General features: G+C 46.1%; 2 protein-coding genes across 2 annotated transcripts in view; one reads left to right on the top strand and one right to left on the bottom strand.

Annotated features, from left to right (window-relative positions):
* Positions 1–13,124, bottom strand: part of LOC128765319 (potassium voltage-gated channel subfamily KQT member 4-like) — a 62,711-nt gene extending 49,587 nt beyond the window's left edge. Inside the window, exon 1 of the mRNA XM_053875980.1 lies at positions 12,756–13,124. Coding sequence (XP_053731955.1) covers positions 12,756–13,084 — 329 coding nt within the window. The 5' untranslated portion in view covers positions 13,085–13,124. The remainder of the gene's footprint in view (positions 1–12,755) is intronic.
* Positions 13,125–15,484: 2,360 nt separating this feature from the next.
* On the top strand, positions 15,485–19,829 carry cnrip1b (cannabinoid receptor interacting protein 1b). The gene is made up of 3 exons (XM_053876066.1): positions 15,485–15,944; positions 16,640–16,784; positions 18,886–19,829. The coding sequence occupies exons 1-3, from the start codon at positions 15,766–15,768 to the stop codon at positions 19,048–19,050; spliced, it is 489 nt and encodes a 162-aa protein (XP_053732041.1). The 5' UTR covers positions 15,485–15,765; the 3' UTR covers positions 19,051–19,829.
* The last annotated feature ends 405 nt before the right edge of the window (positions 19,830–20,234 follow it).

The raw sequence follows: 20,234 nt of genomic DNA, 5'->3' as shown, positions 1-20,234 counted from the left end.
CACTCAACTGCAGTCCTGTGAACTGGGAGAAAACACGAGCTCAAATTTGCTGTGTGAGAACAGAGGCACTTTGTTTGTTCAGATGAGCATTGATGGATCGAAAACTCAAACTTAATAAAGCCTTCTATCTCTCACGTCTCTGGTATTTGCTGCTGGAGTTCCATGAATCCAGCGCTTGTGTCTACTGAGGAATGACGCACGCTGCAATGCTGCGGCAGGCAATAATCAATACATAAACCCTGGGACACGTTTTTCATGCAGAACTGAAGCGAGCGCAGGTGGCAGTGAAAACAGCTCGAGAAATCATCTGTATTTACAGTGACACTGGGCTGTAAAGGGACTCCAGGATGAATATAGTGCTCGGAAAGTTCATTACTCAAACTCCGCCAGAGATAATGGAAACTAATAATGAGCAATCAAACAATGAAACATTGGCATGTGTGAGACAACTTACTGTTTAGAGGGGGGCCAGTCTACTTTAGACTCTACTGGACAGTGAACATTCAGGATTTGGGGGGGCATTTCTTCTAGAATTGGACATGGTGCACCTTGAAACAAGGGTGCATTACGGCAGCCGATGAGGCGTGTAATAGTCTGGAACCGACGGAGCCGTTGCATCATGTCAGGTCTGTGGAGGGTGGCGGCGTGCAGCGAGGTGATGCACCATTTGCACCAAATTCAAATGCCCTGACGGACCACAGCCACTAATGAAAGGCAGATAACCTGCCACACTTGGACAGACACTAACCAGGGACACGATCTGGCTCATAATAGTTTTTAATAAAAGGAGGGGAAAAACTTCACGTGCCTCATTAAGTTTTATGGAACTTCCATATGGGCCCAAAATTGCTCACTCAGATCTCTTCAAAGCATGGACGCCTTCATAACTAAGAGGCAATAAAGGAGCAATCATTGACAACAGCTCGTCGAGAGAGTCGGGGAGGGAAAAGGCGTATTCGTGGCCATTCAGGAAAAGGGTCATGAAAGAGCCGGCTGCCACACTCCCACTGCTCGCCCTCCGTGCGTTGACACGGAGGGCAGTCAAAAGAGAAGGTGTGGCTGACTGCTGGTGCGGGTCCGCTCCCGTGGGAGAGTCCATTAGAGAAGAGCTTCACCCCAAACATCCTTTTAAATGTTCAGTTATTGAGGTACGTTAGGTTTAACGTGACGAAATGCTGAAAATAAAGGGGTCACAAAGGGAAGAGTGACGTAGGGATGCCATTTCTCAGTCACTGCCTATGGTCCCGGTTTTTGCAGATTTATTCCTGTCACTTTACTTTTTTTTTTTTTAATCGCTCAACTACAAATATATCAAATAAATCTGTGTATCTAATCTATATTCAGTTGAGGGAGATTCCCAGAGCAATTGCTGCTGATGGTTTTAGAAGTTTTGACCAAAGTAACTCATAGCTTTTTAATCAGAGGAGTATTTTAGCGTTTTTTGTTTTGGCATGACGCCTGCACACAGCACTTGCCGAATGCAAGCAACACAGGGTGGGTTGGGCGTGTGCTGGTGTTATGGGCTGGGTGCGGGGCTGGCGACACCCTGTTTCAAAATCCCTCCGGCACATACAACTTCATTGTCGTACTGTATACAGCTGCATGGAAACTAAGGGTCAAATGAATGTCTTTTCAGCGCTGTAGCCCGACTATGTCATCCTGAACCACAACTCTCAACATGGATGTTCATGTCTTCACCCCATCTCCACTCATCCCTCCACACACACACACCCACACGCACACACTCTCTCAGCAAGTTTTCCCAAACCGTGTGACTAAACTGACAATGTAAATGATCCAGGTGTCCTGTTCAACATCTGTTGCCAGCAAACTGTGAGAAAAAAAGCATGTCCCATGACGGCTCATTCCTGGGGCTGAGCAGGGAAGCACTTGTCCGGTGTAATTGGGGAGTTTGTGCTGAAGATTTGGGCGCCTGACATAGACACACACTCAGGTCCCAGGTGGTTAAACTGGCTGGTGATCGGCAGCTCATGAGGGAGAGGTCTGTGTGTGTGTGTGTGGCACGCAGCACACACGCTCTTGTAGCAACACTCAACTCCACCTCCCAGCTCATTTTCACTCATTATTCTTCAGTTGACAGTTATTACACTGCACATTAGGCAATTCATCATTTTGGAATATTATCGACAAAAGCACAGCCAGATGCAGTGGCCCGGATCTTGGTATCAATTGTCAGGTTGCTAGGCGACCAGCTGGGATGTGGCTCACAAGGACCAGCTTGTGTGACCAGTGACTGTCCCTCTCACTTCAGGGGAGTTTATTCACGCTGAAAGATACAAGCACGCAGTTCCCCGCACACTTTACATCAACACTTCTTTAGGACATGGCTTTAGTCTCGGACGCCACCAAATTCCACTTCCACTTGTGCCACAGAATATTTGAAGTCAAGTAAAAAAATAGTCATAGTTAATAGCCATGTTTTGCTATTTTTGAGAGGACCTCTCCTGGCCATCACCCTTTCCCCAGCCTCTCCCCCTGAACCTAAACACACGGCTCACCTGAACCAGGACTCTGAACCAGACTACTACTTTTACTGAGGTTTGAACCCTCAGGCCAAAATGTCCTCACAAAGCACAATGTCCTCACGAGAAGGTGGCTTGTCATGACTTGGACCTCAAAAATGAAGGACTTCATTTCTCCACTTGACGTCAGGTGACTAACAAGAACAGTTGATACTATGTTTAAAACTAGAATCATTTCAAACCAAATGTTAAGCTTGTGTCCACCTTTGCATGTGGATGCCATAATAAACAGCAGAATATACAGTCTTCAAAAGCAAATCATTTTAATGTGTCTGGTTTGTGAATGTCTTCATTTTCAGTGAAAAACGCTAAAAAAGTAATCTGTCACCCACCGACTAACCTGCAAACAAACAGAGAATCTTCTGAGCGTGTGATGACTTTCCACAGAACTTGTCCAAAATGCAGATTTCTTCTGAAACATGTTCATATTTACGTCATCAAAGTGCATGAATGAGATTGATTTTTAGATTCACAGTGCATGTTTTGCTTGACCTGAGCTGCAGTCCGTGACTCAGGAAGGGGCGGTCTGTGTGACACCAGCCCAGCAGCAGCAGCACTGCGCTCTATGTGGGCAGCAGGAGTCGCAGCTCTGCCCGTCTGCATCCATCAGAGCTGAAGCAGCGGAGAAGCCTGACACCTACGCTGATGACTAACCAGTGGACCCACTCATGCCATCACACACACACACACACACCTGTACGGCCAGGTCTCCACGGCTACAGAGGAACCGTCTCACACACCACACTGCACCAACTGTGCCCTTAAGGAAGTAGGCAGCATTAACACATGTGAACTCTCAGAGTTGTGGAACACTGATTCATGAGTCTGAACAGACTTGATATTTACCAAGTCGTCTCGCCTGACGCCAGACTCCAGTCAGTAGCGCCAGCAGCTCAACTCACTTGCAAGTGAATCTGTGGGCTGATAAAAACTGCCATGAAACATCAGAGAGTGTGTAAATCCTTCACTCCTCTGGTGCAGAATCACTCTTCAAAAGCTTTTACAGAATTGACAAAACAGCGTCCTTGAACTTAAGTCGAGGGGATAGTTCTTTTCCACTCCGTGTGCATCAGGGAAATGAGAACATCCACGCTCCTGAGGTCATGCTTTGACCTGGGATGAGTCAGACCACGGCCTGATCGTTGTGTGAGAAAATGTCGACACGCTCAACTCTGGTATTATATTGTGTTGGTATTCTTGCTGACATAGTTATTCTTAAATTCTTGGTATTTGAAGTCAGCTACGTTGAATTGTAATACATAGATGATGATTATTATTTCATCGTGACATGTTGTGCACAGAGCGTGTTACGAACACAATCACAACCTTGGGATTAATAGAGTTTTCTGATTCTGATAGACCCTTGGATGCGCTGCTGCATTTATGACGTGAGTTTTTAATACGGATGACATCCTCTTTCTGTACACCGGACTTGCTTTGTTGGTTAGGTGAGCGGTTCGTTCCTCTGTCAGAGCGTGAAAATTCACTGAAAGTGTAAGTGGACTGACTTCATAAGAAAGGAAACTTGTTTTCATGCACACGCACTGCATTATCTGATGTTTCTGTCTTAAAATGATGGCTCTCCCTAACATACTACAACATATAGCTGAACGTACGGCGTCACAATATATCACCATGCATCGCACAGTGGCACCGTGTCGTATCTGAAATTTGGCTGAGAAGTATCTCCGCTATTGTACCCGTATTTATGGAGCGGAAGCATCACTACTTTGATCATTTGTTGAAGGACTTTGGCTGAAATATTCCAGCCCTATTGAAGTCCATTAGTGGCACTTCATCCATCATGATTTACCTACTGTAATTGGCTCACCAGAATTTGCTTTCTGCGTGCTGTTGCTCCCATGAATACTAATGGGTCTGATTTATCCTGCCAGAAAAACGGCGCTGCTATTCTTCCCTCTCACGCAGGTCACTTTCTGTCCCCCCGAGTGTGATGCACGTCTGCTCCCACAACACGGCACAAATTACTCAGCATTTCCCATATGCTCTAGTTTCAGCGGCAGGTGTTGATATATAACCCGCCTCTCCTCCCTCAGTAAGTGGTCACGGTCCTCAGAGGCCATGAAACTGTCTGACCAAGAACAAAGCGCCGCAATCTACGGCGGTCCTTCTGGGAGGTGGAGAACACAGGTGCCAGTTCTTCAATACCTTTTTGACTTGATTTAAAGTTTCATGTTGAAAATTAAAAACAGTGTTCTAACATGACACCTAACCATCACATTACTGAACATTCTTGTTAATAAAAGTTAAGAGAAACATATTTGATGTAAGATTCCTTTCTTTAAAAAGTAGATTTTGACTACAGTAGTGGGATAAGATGGATATGAGGCATATGTTGCTTCTAATCCTTCAAAATGTATCAGGACAGGTTGTTTTAAGACCGGGCTTATTATGTATGTAAAAAAAAAAAAAAAAAAGCTATGTGTTGAAGTGTGTTCACCACTAACCAGGTGTAGGAAATATGCTGAGTCTCTCTGGGCAGAGGAGCATCAAGGAAATCCTGAAGAGGCCTCCCATTGTTTCCTGATCCCAGGCAGACATCTGAGACACCTGAGAGCACAAAAGACTCAACTGTGTTCAGGTTCTGGCCTGGCTCAGCTCCAGGGGGAAAACACTGAGCAGCTCTGAGCTGGGACGAAGGGACGGAGAGACGGAGAGCCACGCGTGTTTAAGCACCGTCACTGCTCCTGTGTGCTAGTGTGAGACTCTGTCAGCCACACCGCAGAGAAGCCCCACAACACATGTAACAGTGAGGAGGAACCTGCTCAATACTCTCATGTACAGGTGCGTTTGTCATGGAGCAGACAGCTAAGACAAGTAGCTTTGGCAACTACTCATAAGCGTCAACAAAAACCTCTATCGATGCACCTCCATCCAGCATCATGTACGAGCTCAAGCACGAACGTTGTTCTCGTGGGTTTGTTAAATTCATAGTACACAGTCCTCCTGAGGCCACCGTAGCTTGAGAAGCACTGATGGAGGAGTTCAGGAGCACAGTTCAGCGAAGAAAGTGTAACTGAAACTTCAGTCAGCCAGATTTAAGGAACATATTTCATGACATGAGCCCAAATATTGTGACAAAACCCGGGTTTCCAAAGGACAAAGATGACCCAAGAAGCAGTACTGATGCAGTCAAAATTCCAGAGCGAAAGCCTCTACTTCTCTGGCGGTCTGAACTTGAACGAGCTTCATGCTGCCAAAATACTGAGCCTTGTCGCAGCAAACCAATGAAATCACAGGTGTTTTATTTACATTAAAGCACATTTGAGGTGCTTCGGTGTCAATCAAAGATGTGATGGTGATATTGGCAGTGTCACTGGCGTTCAAAACAGGAAGATGTATAATGTGTTCTGCTGTCCCCGCGACAAAGGCAGACAATCCCAGACAGAACACTGTCTCCTCGGGACCAATTTCACAGTCAGACGCGCTGGACTGGCAAAGATGTTGGTTGATCCCAATGATAAGTCGGGATGATCATTTCTATGAAGAGATTTGTAACAGACAGTCTTTGCGTGAGAACACGGTGGTTCTGTCCGGTCACTGTTGTAAGGAGGGTTTTTCAGTGGAGCCAGAAGAAAGCCGTGGCCAAGATGAGCAATTCCCACTGGCCCAGACCATCTCTTCATCCCTCAGTCCCCACAGCCAGGAATCTCTCATGGACCTGCAACACCCCCCAAACCCAACAATGAAGCGGTGAAAAATGAACGAATGACAATGAATAATGTAGTGATGCTGCACAGGTTTAACAGGATCTGCCCTCTTTAATACAGCCATTGAGCTGCTAGCTTAGACGTTCAAGCAGCGCCAACGCAGCAGCGACTGAAACGAGTTGATCATTACAAGAAGGATGTTCTCAGCCTGGAGGCAAACCCTGAGGCAGCAGTGACCCGTCGATACACCCGAGAAGCACTGGGATCGATGGCTGACAGAGCGTGGGACTGAATCGATTACACACTGACTGAAACACACACGCACACACACACACACACACACACACAACTGCACTTCTGCAACTCATTCTCAGGCACGAAAGCCAACACGTGGCTACATAAAGTTATGCAGCTGGCAATGTGATTGATGAATACTAACTTTGTTGCTCATGCACACTTCCTGCCAAGGCTGCTGCCCGCCAGGACGGGCTGGACTCCACAGTCCACCTGAGCTCCGGCTTGAAATAGCTCAGGTTTGCTGCACTTGAGGACTCTTCAATGAACACCTCACGTCATGTGCAAGACGTTGAAAGAAGACGTGCAAAGTCGGAACAAGGATTAAAGGAGCGCTTTGTTTTGTTTTCTTCAGTAATGAAACCACACACACTCAAGAGTCGTATTGCAGCCAAGTTCAATATAAAATATTACAAAGTTATAGTCAGATGAAGTTGTCAACATGATTTACTCACCACAAAAAGCCAGAAACCCCTCTTTGTTTTCAACTGATTAAAAATATCAATCATCGTTTAGAGCAGCGTAAACGAACCTTGTTAATGAAACAACAGTGAGTCACGCGTTGTGGCACTGACAGCTGATGAGAGGAGCTCTGCGTATCTGAGGAGATACATTCATATGTCTGTCCTAATTTCCAACTTTGAATAAAGGGAGCCCCGCAGCAACTTCGGTCCTGCAATATTAAACATCTGTCATTTGAATAAGTCATAGCAGATCCAATTCTCAAAGGAGTGAAAATGAAAAGCTCCATTCACGTGAACAGAACCGGACCATCCGCACAAATGAATGGCTCCTCATAGATTCAAGCACAGCATCCTCATTTCTGAAGTCTGTGCGGCGCCGCTGACATCCCACTGTCGATGCCAGGGATCAATGAAGTGTTTCAGCATATCAGGTCAGAGCTAACCGTCTGCAGCAGTGAGATTGTGACTGATCATCGCATGGTACTGGAGTTCCAATTGGGCTCCAGATGAAAATCGCAGGCGGACAAAACTAGCATGCAGACCTTTAGAAAATGAGTGGAAAGTATGCAAAAGAAAATACAACATAGTTTTCCGTGCTCCTCAGCAGTCTGTATTCATATTGAAGTGCCTTCATTATCTGTAAATCACTAAGAGCCGCCTCACATTTTTACAGTCCTTTAGCAAGTCATTTTACGGTGGATGTGGGACTGAGGTTCCACGCACGCACCACGACGTGCGACGACTTGTTTCCATCCCGGTGCCTAATCAATAGATTCAAGCCACAACCTGGTGCGTCTCCAGCGCCAATATGGCCTCAGCATGACTGTCCCACATCCCTGGCTACACAGCAGCAGACGGAGAGTGACAAAGATTCTTTTCATATCCATACAGTCCCAGTGTGACAGCGAGTGAAACTACGGTTTGAATGCAATCGGAGCAATTAGACACCCTGATTTAATCAGACCAATACACTGACAATTCTGGCAGTCCGTCAGTCAGGAGCGCTCGCTGTTACCGCTACTACACCTCCTGGATGTGGAGAAAGCACGTCTCACTTCACTGTCTTCTGGGATGCTGGCCTCGTGCGGCCCCAGTGAAAACAGAATATCACAATCGCTGCCTTGCCAGCGGAGACTTCCACAGACCAGGGGTGTGCTGTGCTGCAACAATACGCTTGAATAACACCAAGAAACACTAACACAAGTGTAGTTGTAGGAAACAGATTTAAATATGGACAGAAAAACGCTCAAGAGACGTGTGGCTTCATCTAAAAAAACTAACTGAATCATATTTTCTTCAGCGGTAATTGTGTTCCTGTGTTAAAAAAATACATTTCAAAGTGTTCCAATCTCACTGCTTAGTGTTGCTGTTGGCACTGAAGCCCAGCAGAGGTGAAAAAGTTTCTACTCAACTGAATCGCACAAACTGGATCCAGTCTAGAGACCTCCTCTGGTTTTTGAGATCTGCTAAAGCATTTTGAGATGTCTTTCAAGAGGTCATCCAGGTCACGCAACACAAACCAATGTTCCACAAAACAAGGAGCAAATAAGCAAGTCCGCGCCCTGGATGAGGGTCCAAACAGCAGGCGCCAAGCTCAGTCCGTTTGCATGTCATCAGCTGTGGTTACAACTGAGATTGAGAAGAAAATAAATGATTGAAATGATAAGTCAGGAGAGAACCTGCCGGAAACAGTGATGTGCACGCTCCTCACTTGTCTGCTGTTGTCGTAACCTGATCCGGTCATCTTCCACTAACTGTTTGGGTCATCAATCATTTTACACAAACCAGTAGATGTGGGAGGTTTGGGGTGAGAGCAGACGCAACGACTTGACCCCCCGCGACCTCAGCTGTCCCGCCTGAGCAAATAAAACGCCAACATCCGGCTCCGCCGCCCCTCCCCTCACTGCTTCACTTCCTGCTCCAGTTCTCACACAGGACGTGAGGTGGAGAGCCATCCCTGGAGCGCTACATTACACATGCACCCAGAGCAAATGTTTAACCACCGTTGCCATATTCTACAGGATCGCAAGCTGGTTTCGGAACTGACTCATAAACAGATGGCCTGGTAATTGTAATACCTTTTACTGATATTGGACATTCTCCACAGGACTAATTGGAAACACTCACACTTCAAGACGACAGTCATGGCCAAAATCTTTCCCATTCATATTCCTCTCCGACAATCCAAGGACTGTTTTGAGAGCTACAGGGCATTCCTTCAGGAAATGGTCAGTATTCAAGTCAGGTCAACAAAAGGATAAAATATTGGCATGGACGCGCGAGACTGTCGCAGAAATAGGTCTAGAAAGCTCTGCAAAAGGATTTGGCAAAAACAAGTCACCGCTGAGAGGCGATGCCTCACATCATTTTACTCAATAACCACGGGAGCAGAACGCCATGAAAACCAGAACAAGTGGATTACATGGCTCAACGATGATGAGATGGTGCATGAGCGAGGCCTCATTCAGGATTTTAAATGTCAAAATAGGAAAATGTGGAGATTTTGTTTGAACATTTAGAAAAGCCATATAAAAATATCAGTGGAATTGTGCAATAAATATGTCCCACGGAGGTCAACATTTGACCACTGCTGTTCCCCACATGTAGGGCAGCACTCGACTATAATCGACTATTAAATAAATGACAGCCACTGTTAAAGCGCCACCCACTGAAGCCTCAGCTGCGCATCACCAAGGCTAAGACTACGGGAGCATCGTGACCCTAAACGTCCAAACCACTGGACAGAAGGAGGACAGGTCAAAGGATTGAAATATTGGGCAATTCAAAACATTTGAATTTCTTTTTTCAATCACTGTTTTCTACAGGACAATTAACACTTGACGATTAAATCAACCAACAACCAAAAGGTTGATGAGTCCAATAATTGTGATGTCATCACTTTCTTTATAGAAACGCAGAAAGAGGAATAAGGCTTGACCGAAACTATGACAGATCCAAATCCAGATCTTTTTTAATTACCATCTATTGGCCGACTGTTGAAGGGTTCAGCCAGTCAGTAGTTGCAGCCCTCGTGATGTTAAGCGACTTTCACTAGTTCACTTCCGAGGAAGGCCTTTGAAGAGGGACTCGAGTTTCTCCACATATCACAGTCACTGCTTGGCTCTTGTGCTGAATCTCTGTCCCAGCCCCAAATCTGCAGGGAGCTCCCCCCGTTACATAAATTCAAAGAATGGAGCCTCTGTAAAGCTGCGACTGTGGCGGAGTGCAGATGTGTAGCGGTGACTGTATCAATCCTTCATCCAGGCAGACATGCACATCCACGGCCCATAAAGTCCTCCGTAGCAATTATAAGTCTGTGGCCTGACTTGAACACGGACAGGAACAGGTGGTGGTTCACATAAACATGTGCGCTGGCCTGCTGCCTTGTGGCAGGGAATCAATAAAATCTTAGATACGGACTAGTATTGGTCATCGTTCGGGCATCTGATCCCCTGCAAACATGATGGAATGATGAACCTGGGATTGATTTCTGCGCCTCAGACACACGCTTGGCTCTTTGTTTTTGTGGTGTTTCACTGCACCTCTCACTGCAGCCAGGCCACATCCTGACTCCTTCTCCCCACCTGGGTCCAGCCTCTGCCCCTTTATCAGCTGGATGCAGTGCATGAAACAAGGCTCACAAGCTTGACTCTCCCACCAAATATCAGACTTCCCAACACTGACTCGAGGAGGACCCCAGGAGCCTGCTGAAGAAGAACAGTTTGGGGTTCAGACTTGATGGCTATTTCAGTGAAGGAATCAGTCTGGTACGCTCTATTTTTACTCCTTCAGAAATGAGACAATTGCCGGAAACAAAATTCGTCTATGGGATGAGAAAATGCAGGTTAAAATACCTTCTATTTGACTCAGCAACATTTTGCATGAAAAATTGGGTCTTCGTCGAGCATGTGCTGAAGGAACCCACAAACACGGTGTTTGTTTGTATGAAGAGGGCATTGCATGTCATTGAGTGTCGGTCCTTGGAGCGGTTAGAGTGACGAGTGGAACATCTCCTTCTTCCAGCTGTGCATGTGTCGCGACAGACTTGCTCAGCAGCAAACCAAGAAACACTCAGTCTCTGGTTTATATAGGCAGAAGAGTCTCTCTAGAGCAGTGGGGCTGGTCAGTAGGGGCAGCCACTTTTCACCAAGGAATGTTGGACCATTGAGAAAATGAATTAATAATTATGTTTAAAAGCAGATAGTAGTCAAAACAATGAGTTTGTGCTTTCAATGGGGTAGGATAAAGATTACATTTAATATTCATTCAAGATTTTGTAGTTCGGAACACTCATTACAAGATAAATCCAAAGTGTTATGAAAGTGTGTGAGGATGAATAAGTACTTCTAAAGCTGACGCTGGTGTCATGTATTGACATATTTGAATGTGAAACTGGCTCAGCACTCACCCCCCAGATTTCTTTTTCCACCAGCCACCACTGCTCCAGAGCTTTGCATAACAAATGTATAACTTGCTCCAGATATTTCAGTAAATTACACACGATCCATGGAGGGAAATGGTCTTGGAAAATGAACCCATTAACCTCCAATAAGAGTCCAACCGCACCTCTTGGTTTACAAAACGTTTTGTTGATGCGCTGCAGACTTGCACAGCAGTCTATCCATTCACTGCTAAAAACGGACACCATCCAGCCGCCGTCCTCTGGTAACACTGCTGAAGCACAGCAAACCGTAGGACATGAACTGAAATGATCTGAGCTTTTTTTTTTATCTAGAATCACTCCAGTGCAAATCCATATCTCCGCCTCGCTGCAGAACATCTAATGAAGTCCATTACTCATATTACTATGGCAATGAAAGTCCATTTTCAGTTTCAAGATGGTCCAGATTTGTCTCTAATCCAAAGACGCACCTTCAGACCATGGAATTAAAGCGCTCCATCAGTGCGATCCTGAAGTCAACCAGGCTTTCACTCACGTATACAGACACAATAGATTGCCTGAGGAGCACACCAGGAGTCTCTCTCTCACCAACACAACAGGCCTCACTACTGTCTCTCCTTTGAGGGAGTGTGGAGCGGCTCCGCTCCCAACATCTTCTCGCTGCCTGAGGAGCACACCAGGAGTGTCTCTCTCACCAACACAACAGGCCTCACGACTGTCTCTCCTTTGAAGGAGTGTGGAGCGGCTCCGCTCCCAACATCTTCTTGCTGCCTGAGGAGCACACCAGGAGTCTCTCTCTCACCAACACAACACGCCTCACGACTGTCTCTCCTTTGAGGGAGTGTGGAGCGGCTCCGCTCCCAACATCTTCTCGCTGCCTCCACTCTTTTAAATCCACTTGCTTCTCTTTCTGGACTTAGCCATGAGCACCTCACGCTGCTTTGGTGTTTCTGTGAAGTAGTATTAGTAACTGGATGTGCTTCCTGAACGTACGACCTCAATAACCCCACTCTACACAGAACTACGCAGAGCTACGTCTAGCACCTTCCCATTCAAAGAGCATCTGCCTGCGGCGTCCTTCTGCGTCTCCCGTTCAATATACGATGCTAATCTTGCTAACTCTGCTAGCAGTTTGGACGCACTCCAATCATATGATAACTGTTCTCCAAACACGTGCGATAGCTTCCATATTGTCCACCCAGGAGGCTTCCTGGCCTCGGCATTCACTTGGGCACTAGTACCAATAGCGTTCGCGTCCTCGCCCGTGACTGGAGCTCTGGGCCTCGGAACACCGCCGAGACGCCAAGTTAGTTGACAGGGTGCAGCAGAAAAGTTGGGCAGAGCAGCGAGACGTGCGTGAACGGCGGATGGCAAGACTCACACAAACGCGTGGTAGATGAACGCCCACTCCCTGGGTCTCTCCAGGACGTTGTAGAGGTAGTTCTGGAGCCACCGGTACCGCGCGTTCCTGCGGCCGCCCTGCGCGCTGTACGCCAGCGGCTTGCCCAGCAGACTGAGGCGGGCGCCCTGCTTCCGCTCCGCACCTGACGCCGCCGCAGGCAACTCCCCGAGCCCAGCTGCCTTCTTCATCGTGCTCCTCGGTCCGGACTCCACATCCCTCGGTGTGTAGCCCTGCGCCCGGCGCCCGGCGGCGTTGTTCAGCCAGAGCCCGGAGCCGGCGCCCTCTTCGCCGGTGTGGCCGCGCGGCATGGCAGCATCACCCGCGCTGGCAGGAGGCGCGCGGGAGGACCGCCACTCATTCACAGGCAGCCAAGAGCCGCGGAGCCAGACGGTCGCTGTCGGAGCCGATCACAGAGACGATGACAAGCGCGGCGTCTGCAGGAGCCGGGGGGAAGAGTTGGATCACCGAGGAGTGGATCCATATAGAGAGGGGGGTGGGCTCCCACCCTCCCACACTTTCTTTGTCCCCCGAACGCTGCCTCAAGTGTGGAACCAGAGATTTCTTTTTTTTTTTTTTTTTTTAGGACCCTCTGGATCAGTCGTGGACCGGCGCCTGAGCCCCAGCGGCACCGGCTCTGTGACGAGCCTCCGTCTGAAGTCAGATTTGTGGAACACATGGAGTGATGAGTCAAGAGCTTGACGCTGCACAGCGCGAGTTGTCAAGCTGAGATGCACTCGCCAGAGTTCATCATGAAGTTTGTGAGAACTTTCCAGCACCAAGAGTGAGAGCTTGCTCATATGGACAGATGAGGGGCCAGAGCTGCCCATTGGTGTCGAGGCATCTTCTCCCACTGGATGGGTTTCCTCCGGGAACTCTGCTTTCACCAGCATCCTGTCACCCTGCTCTACTGGGGATAAGCCACGGATATTGACATCTCGCTGATGTTCGTCCCAACACTTGACTTCCGATACGACAAAAAAAAAAAAAAAAAGAAAAAGAAAACAATGCCCATATTTGTAACTCATTTTAGCATATCCAGTGTTGTGAAATGAAGCCATTCGTTTCTTTATTGTGGTTTGCATATTAAACATGTCTGTAAAAACGCGCCACAAATATGTGTATATAATCTCTTTTCTTTTATATTTCAATGTAGTTTTATTATAATGTGTATTTTAATATCTGGCAAATCCCCGACAGATAACTACTTGAAAACTATGCTAATATCGGCCAGGTCAGCTATTAAATGTATAACCAAAATGTATTTCTTAAAATGACATTTAAAATGATTAAATTCATGAACATCAAAATAGCATTGTCGATTAAAATGTGTTTTCATCAATGTTGAGGGGACAAAACAAATACTTGAAACATAATTCTGTGTATAATTCCTAAAAGCATACCACACTAAATCACCCTCACCCCTTCACCCATGATGACATGAAAGGTGCGTCCAGTATCATGTATTTGTGGCCCTCATCAGGTTTCATGTGGCCCTCTGCCTCTGCTGTCAAATGTCTTTGACAAACATTCCGCCACAGCCAGTTTAAACGGTGGGAGTCAGAACAGATATGGTACACCAGGTGGGTATGTCGTGCTTGTGTTGAACATGATCGTTTATTCAAAACGAGTAGGAAGCACAGGCGAGCTTCTGTTTTCTTTATTTCTGATACATCTTATTAGTCAATTGTCAGTGGTGGAATCCACTTCTGAAAACTTTCCTCACACAGTTTTTATAACCTGATTGGGGTTCATTTACGTTTAAGGTTTTGAAAAATATACTCATTCTAAATTTAAAACTGTATTTTCAGTCAGACAATCTGCAAGGTTGAAATGTGGAACCGCCTGCTCTGCACCGGAGCGGAGCGTCCCAGCCCGACACTGGTGTGGTTATCAAAGAGTGACACCTAGCGGACAAAATACAACATTTCAGGTGCAGGGCGTGTGAGGACAACCACGAACGCCAGTGAGGACTTACAAGTGGTGCCAAATGGAGCAGTCTGTCGTCGGAGACAACGACAATTACGCATCAAATTTCAAGAACCTTCCATTCAAGACAAACAAAAATAAGAACTTGATTAATTTTTGAAGCAACACCAGAGCTCTGTACACCTCGAAAATATTATATATAAGGTAACCATCACAATAAACCCTTAAATGTCTATAATAAGTTTTTTTTTTTGTAATATCTGAACGATACTCACGGCATTTAAAAATCGGTTTGTTTTAACATCAAAACATGATTTGTTTTTACAAACTGACTCATACATGTAGATTACATTACATTATATATATATATATATATATATATATATATATATATATATATATATATATATATATATATATATATATATATATTCTTTATTTGTCCCACAGTAAGGAAGTATTAATGACTAGTTTGACAATGAAGTGATCGAACCACATAAGAAAAATAATAAATAAATAGCAATAAACAAATATCATGACAGCACAAAACATAAATCCATAAATTATAACGGCAGTAGTTAATAATAACGGGTGTAAAAGTATGTTCGCCAGAAACTTTTAATCCACTTGTTTCTTCTTCTTAACGACCTAATGCAGTCACCTGAGAGAACATTATGACCATTAGACGCACCATTGACGCCTTCCATTCCAGTGACCAGAGCGCCCCCTCAAGTCGAGTTTGCCACATCACTTCGATAGCGATCGACGGTCATATCGTATTTAACGGTGACTGAATTAGCCAGCTGCCATTTTAGAGCAAACGTTCAAGTGATTAAATGGACATAGGGATAAGCGGAGGGGCGTGGTTCGTGTGCGTGAGAGAGGCGATTCGGCGGCAGGGCGGGAGAGAGGGCGGGAGAGATTGGGATTAGGCGGCAACAAGGGGATTACACGCCCGGCGCTCGGACACTACCCCCAGTCCAACCTGGTGGAGGGTTGGCGCTGCACCGCAGGCGCTTGACCCCGCGGATCCGGGACCCGCGTGCAGCCAGCGCACGGAAACATGGCCGACGTCCCTCAGCTGGTGAAAATCGGGATTTCTCTGAAGATGCTCCCCAACAACACCGCTGTGTATTTCAAGTCCGACGGGGCTCGGTTCGGACAGACGCGGACTATCAAACTGCTGACCGGGTCCAAGTACCGGATCGAGGTGGTGGTGAAACCGGGAGCGGTCCAAGCCACGTACGTTCACGGCGGACGCCAGATCTGGCGCGCGAATCGATCCGTCGCGTCACGTGCCTCTCGTTATTCTGACAACGTTTTAATGTTGGCTTCTCTCACCATAAACAACGGCTTTCAACTTCCGCAGCTCCTGACCGCTCACGTCAGCGCTTCTCCTCCATGTTTGTGTTCCGTCTTCTGTGTATTTAGACAGCAGTTTGGTCAGCCACCATCTGCCGCTGGTTCCTCCGGTTCTTCTGTGTGTTTTGACAAATGCACTGCCACAAACAAACGAAATCGGTGTGAAGTATGTGCGTGTGTATCGGATCATGTGCTGGTCACGTGCTGTTACGCCTTCTCTTTTAACACCATTTTAAATTATCATTTCTGGACTCACTAAAACAGCTGCGGTTGAGTTCAGTTTGTATGTCGCTAGCTGCGCTTTCAGGCACCATAAAACCCCAACTGGCAGCTCTTCAAGTCCAGCAGAGATTAGGACCTTCTCCTGAGATTAAGCCTCAGTGAAGGGGCCGAGCGCCTTCACATAAGGAGGAGAGGCTGTGAGGTCATGGAGGCCCGGGTGAGCCAGGGAAACTAGGTCACACATGATGATCGACTCTGTGGAGTGGACATTTGGGGCAGAAACCGACAGCTGTGGCTTCTACGGCCCTGTTGATCTTGATGGTGCATCTGATTGGTTGTGCTCATTCCGGCAGGTCGATGACTGTGGGCGGAGTGACGTTCCCTCTGGAGCAACAGTCCAAAGATCCGCAGTCTGTCGTCTACTCTGGTCAGTACGAGACGGAAGGACTGGCTCACACCAAGAGTGGAGAGAGGCAGCCGGTTCAGATAAGCATACAGGTAACGTGCCGGTCTCAGGCAGACCTCCTCCAAGCAGCTCGCTTCCACCTGCCACGCCGCGCTCTGCTCATGTTTACAGTAAAGCTCACTCGTGATTGGCTGCTGGTCACCGAGTTTAGAGGTTCTTTAGAAACCATAGAGCAATGTTGCATTGACTACGGTGATGCAAGAGCCTGCAGAGCAGGACTGGACCTGCACCATGACACGCGGGCGTTGAGTTCATTCGTGATCCATCTGAGAGGCAAGAGAGAACCTTCCAGACACTGGAACATCCACATGGAACGGAGCAATCTCCTCCCAGTTTCCCTGTGTCTGACCAGCCCAGGGGCCCGTTTCAAGACGCCCTTGAGAAAACCGAACTTGTGCGTTTTCCGACTCTGATCTGAGAAATCCGTTTCAGAGCTCAGAAATGAGTTGAGAAATGTGCTCAAAAACATGCTTGACATTTGGAGCAAACCTTCATATTCACACACCAGGTTCCATAGAGCACGAGCTCCTTCCTCTGTGCTGTTTATGGGAGTGACGCGGCGGCACCGTCAGTTCATCTTAAGTTGTTCTCAGTCCATCACTGGCACACTGGAGTCCATCTGAAGAAACTGCTGACACAGCATTTGTTGCACAAACCACGAAAGAAAGCAGCTTCACAAAAGTCATGAAAATAAATCATAGATGTTTACATCCATCGAATAACTGAAAAGCTTTTATTCCAAGAGTATTGCTTGATCTGGAAAACATTTCTAAAATGCTATTTGTTATTTATTGAAACAGCGAATTGGTCTTCATTTAATTCATATTAACATACAGATAGAATATGTATAATGTGTGAAGGAGTGGCGTACTGTGTGCTGAAAAAATAACATCAAATGACTGGTACAATCCCTTTAAGAGATTTGCAACCATAGTAATACTTGCCTAGTTGTCAAGGAGGAGGCTACGCGAGTGTCGTTATTACAATGAAACATCTGGATGACATCAGGAAGTCATGCCAATAATTGCCACTCTGAGTCTAGCGCTGCTCGTGTGGTGGGCCTGCTCTGGTTCAGCAGGTTCAGGTTCACCTCTCAGCGTTCAAGCATCAGCAGAGCAGCGCTGCGCTGCGCTCGGGTCATCTGTTCACACGTCTGCTGTTGGCTGTCTCGTCTGTTCCTGCAGCATGCATCCTGTTGAGTGACCCAGTGTTGGCTCTTCGTCTGTTCAGCTTTCTATTTGGACCAAGCCCAGAAAGAGTTAACTCCATATCTTTAAATTCCTGTTCGACCAGGATTTATCCTGAATGTTCCGTGAAGGCAGTAGAGGCAGATGTTTTCTTACTGGCTTAATTCTTACCTGTTGCTCCGCCTTAGCCAGCGCCAGTCAGTGGCATTCAACTGTTGAGGATTAAGTCGCTTTGTTTGTGTGTGTGTCCAAGTGCACCCTGCGGAGCTCATATCCTCAGCGATGGTAGAAAGTGTCTCTCAGTAGTGGACTGTCTGGGGGCCCGGCTTACGCTTGGTGACACTCCACTTCTGTGGTCAAAACTCAGCTCAAATCCTGTTAGGAGGCTGACAGAAGAGTCTTTGAAAAGCATTACAGAGCACGTGTTTGTAAACAAATGTTTACACTCCCTTCAGCTTTAATGTCAGTACAACACATACTTGCTGGACTGGTTCTCATACCGCATTTGAACATTCATATATTGGACAGGCCAATCACGCCTCCTGTCATCGTTGCTCACTTGAAAGTAACAAAGCAAACAGACAGTATTAACAACAGCTGGAGCACTAATGGTGAATATTCTCTATGGCTGTTGCTGAAATCATAATGGCGTGCCATGTATTCATGTACCAAGGTTACTGACAGCACATGACAGCCAGGGGTGAAGTACCGAGGTGAATACATGACCACAGCAAGTGTTTAAACCAACAAGACACATGAAGACTAGTGATATACGCATTGGATGCAGTAAGAAAATGAAAATGTGCAGTATATACAAGCCCTTAAAACAAAGGAGTTGAGGTCGCTAATACCATCAGCTGTGTGCGTGGATGAAAGCCAAAGAGTGAAGGCACATCATCAGTCCAGGGTCTGACTTCTCAACATCAACGATGTGCTTCCTCCACAGTTCACCGAGGCCGGCTTGTTTGAAACAGTGTGGCAGGTCAAGTACTACAACTACAACAAGAGGGACCACTGTCAGTGGGGCAACAGCTTCAACAGCATCGAGTACGAGTGCAAACCCAACGACACGCGCACGCTGATGTGGATCAACAAGGAGACCTTTCTCTGACCGGTCTTCAGCGCTAACTGACACCAGCAAGGTCCACTTCATGTTTAACTCTGCTGTTCCTCATCGTGATAAATACTTGTTGTGATCGCCAGGTGCTTCGTGGTCCACAGTATTGGAAGCCAGTTTTGCTGCTGTATTGTGTGCACGTGTGGTGGTGTCTTCCTGGTGAGACCAGTCGATGCAACAAAGGAGTCTTGTTGTGACTCTGTAATATTGCAGTTTATTCGCTGCCACCCGCTGACTCTCGGCTGGCGTAACATAGTGAAGCGTGTGTCTCTATGTTTGCCTTTACATGATGGTGCTGTAGAGTGTCATGTGTTTTCTACTGGGCTTGAAGATGTGTTGACCTTCGGCTGGTGGAAACACACTCTTGTTGTTCAGTAGAACCCAGTCGTGCACTGTATCGTTGGTGTGCTTAGTGTTGTAAATCAGACTTGTGTTTACATAATGAGGAAGCAAAACCAATGTCGAAACAATTCACTAGTATAATTTGTAGCATTGAATGGCAGTGTGACCAAGGTCATTTGTTAAATTGAGAACAAATCTAGCTAGAAATCTGAATTATGTCGTACTGTACATGTTTAATTTGAAATAACGATATCATTTATTGAATTGAATAATTTGCTTCTCAATGGGAAACGCTTTTTTTAACATTTCGGCAAATTTTGAAATGTTGATTTTAATGTTTATTCTGTCATACTGATGCCAAAATGATGACAAAAGATCGTTTTTAATTTGTCAACTTTAACAAGTCAGAAATAAAGAGACATATGAAGAGATGTATTTCTATATATATTTTGTATATAGTTTCTAATTTTTAAAATACTATAATATAAATGATCTACCTGTCCATCTGTTCAAAGTATTTTGTTGAAACACTGTCTGAACGTTCAGATCTCAGTGTCATTCTTAATGTTCTAAAACCATGGGAAGCTTTGTTAAAATAGCAGTTCATAACAAAAGGATGATAGCAGACACTATACAGTCCATCTGTCACTGCAGAAATCAAATTTACATTTTAACAGTGTATAATTCCTCAAAAGTTGTTTTCATTTTTGTTGTTTTTAATACTGAATATCCTGAATAATATTTGTGTATCTAGTGATTCAAGGAGAATGTTATTTTACATGTCATTACATTTTGCTTCAGTCTTTGTTGTTGTTGTCCATGAGATGAATCTTCAG

The sequence above is a fragment of the Synchiropus splendidus genome, chromosome 9 (genome assembly GCF_027744825.2).
Source record: "Synchiropus splendidus isolate RoL2022-P1 chromosome 9, RoL_Sspl_1.0, whole genome shotgun sequence".
Lineage (NCBI taxonomy): Eukaryota > Metazoa > Chordata > Actinopteri > Syngnathiformes > Callionymidae > Synchiropus > Synchiropus splendidus.
Note: the sequence above shows the minus strand (reverse complement) of the source record. Positions and strands in the feature narration are given on the sequence as shown.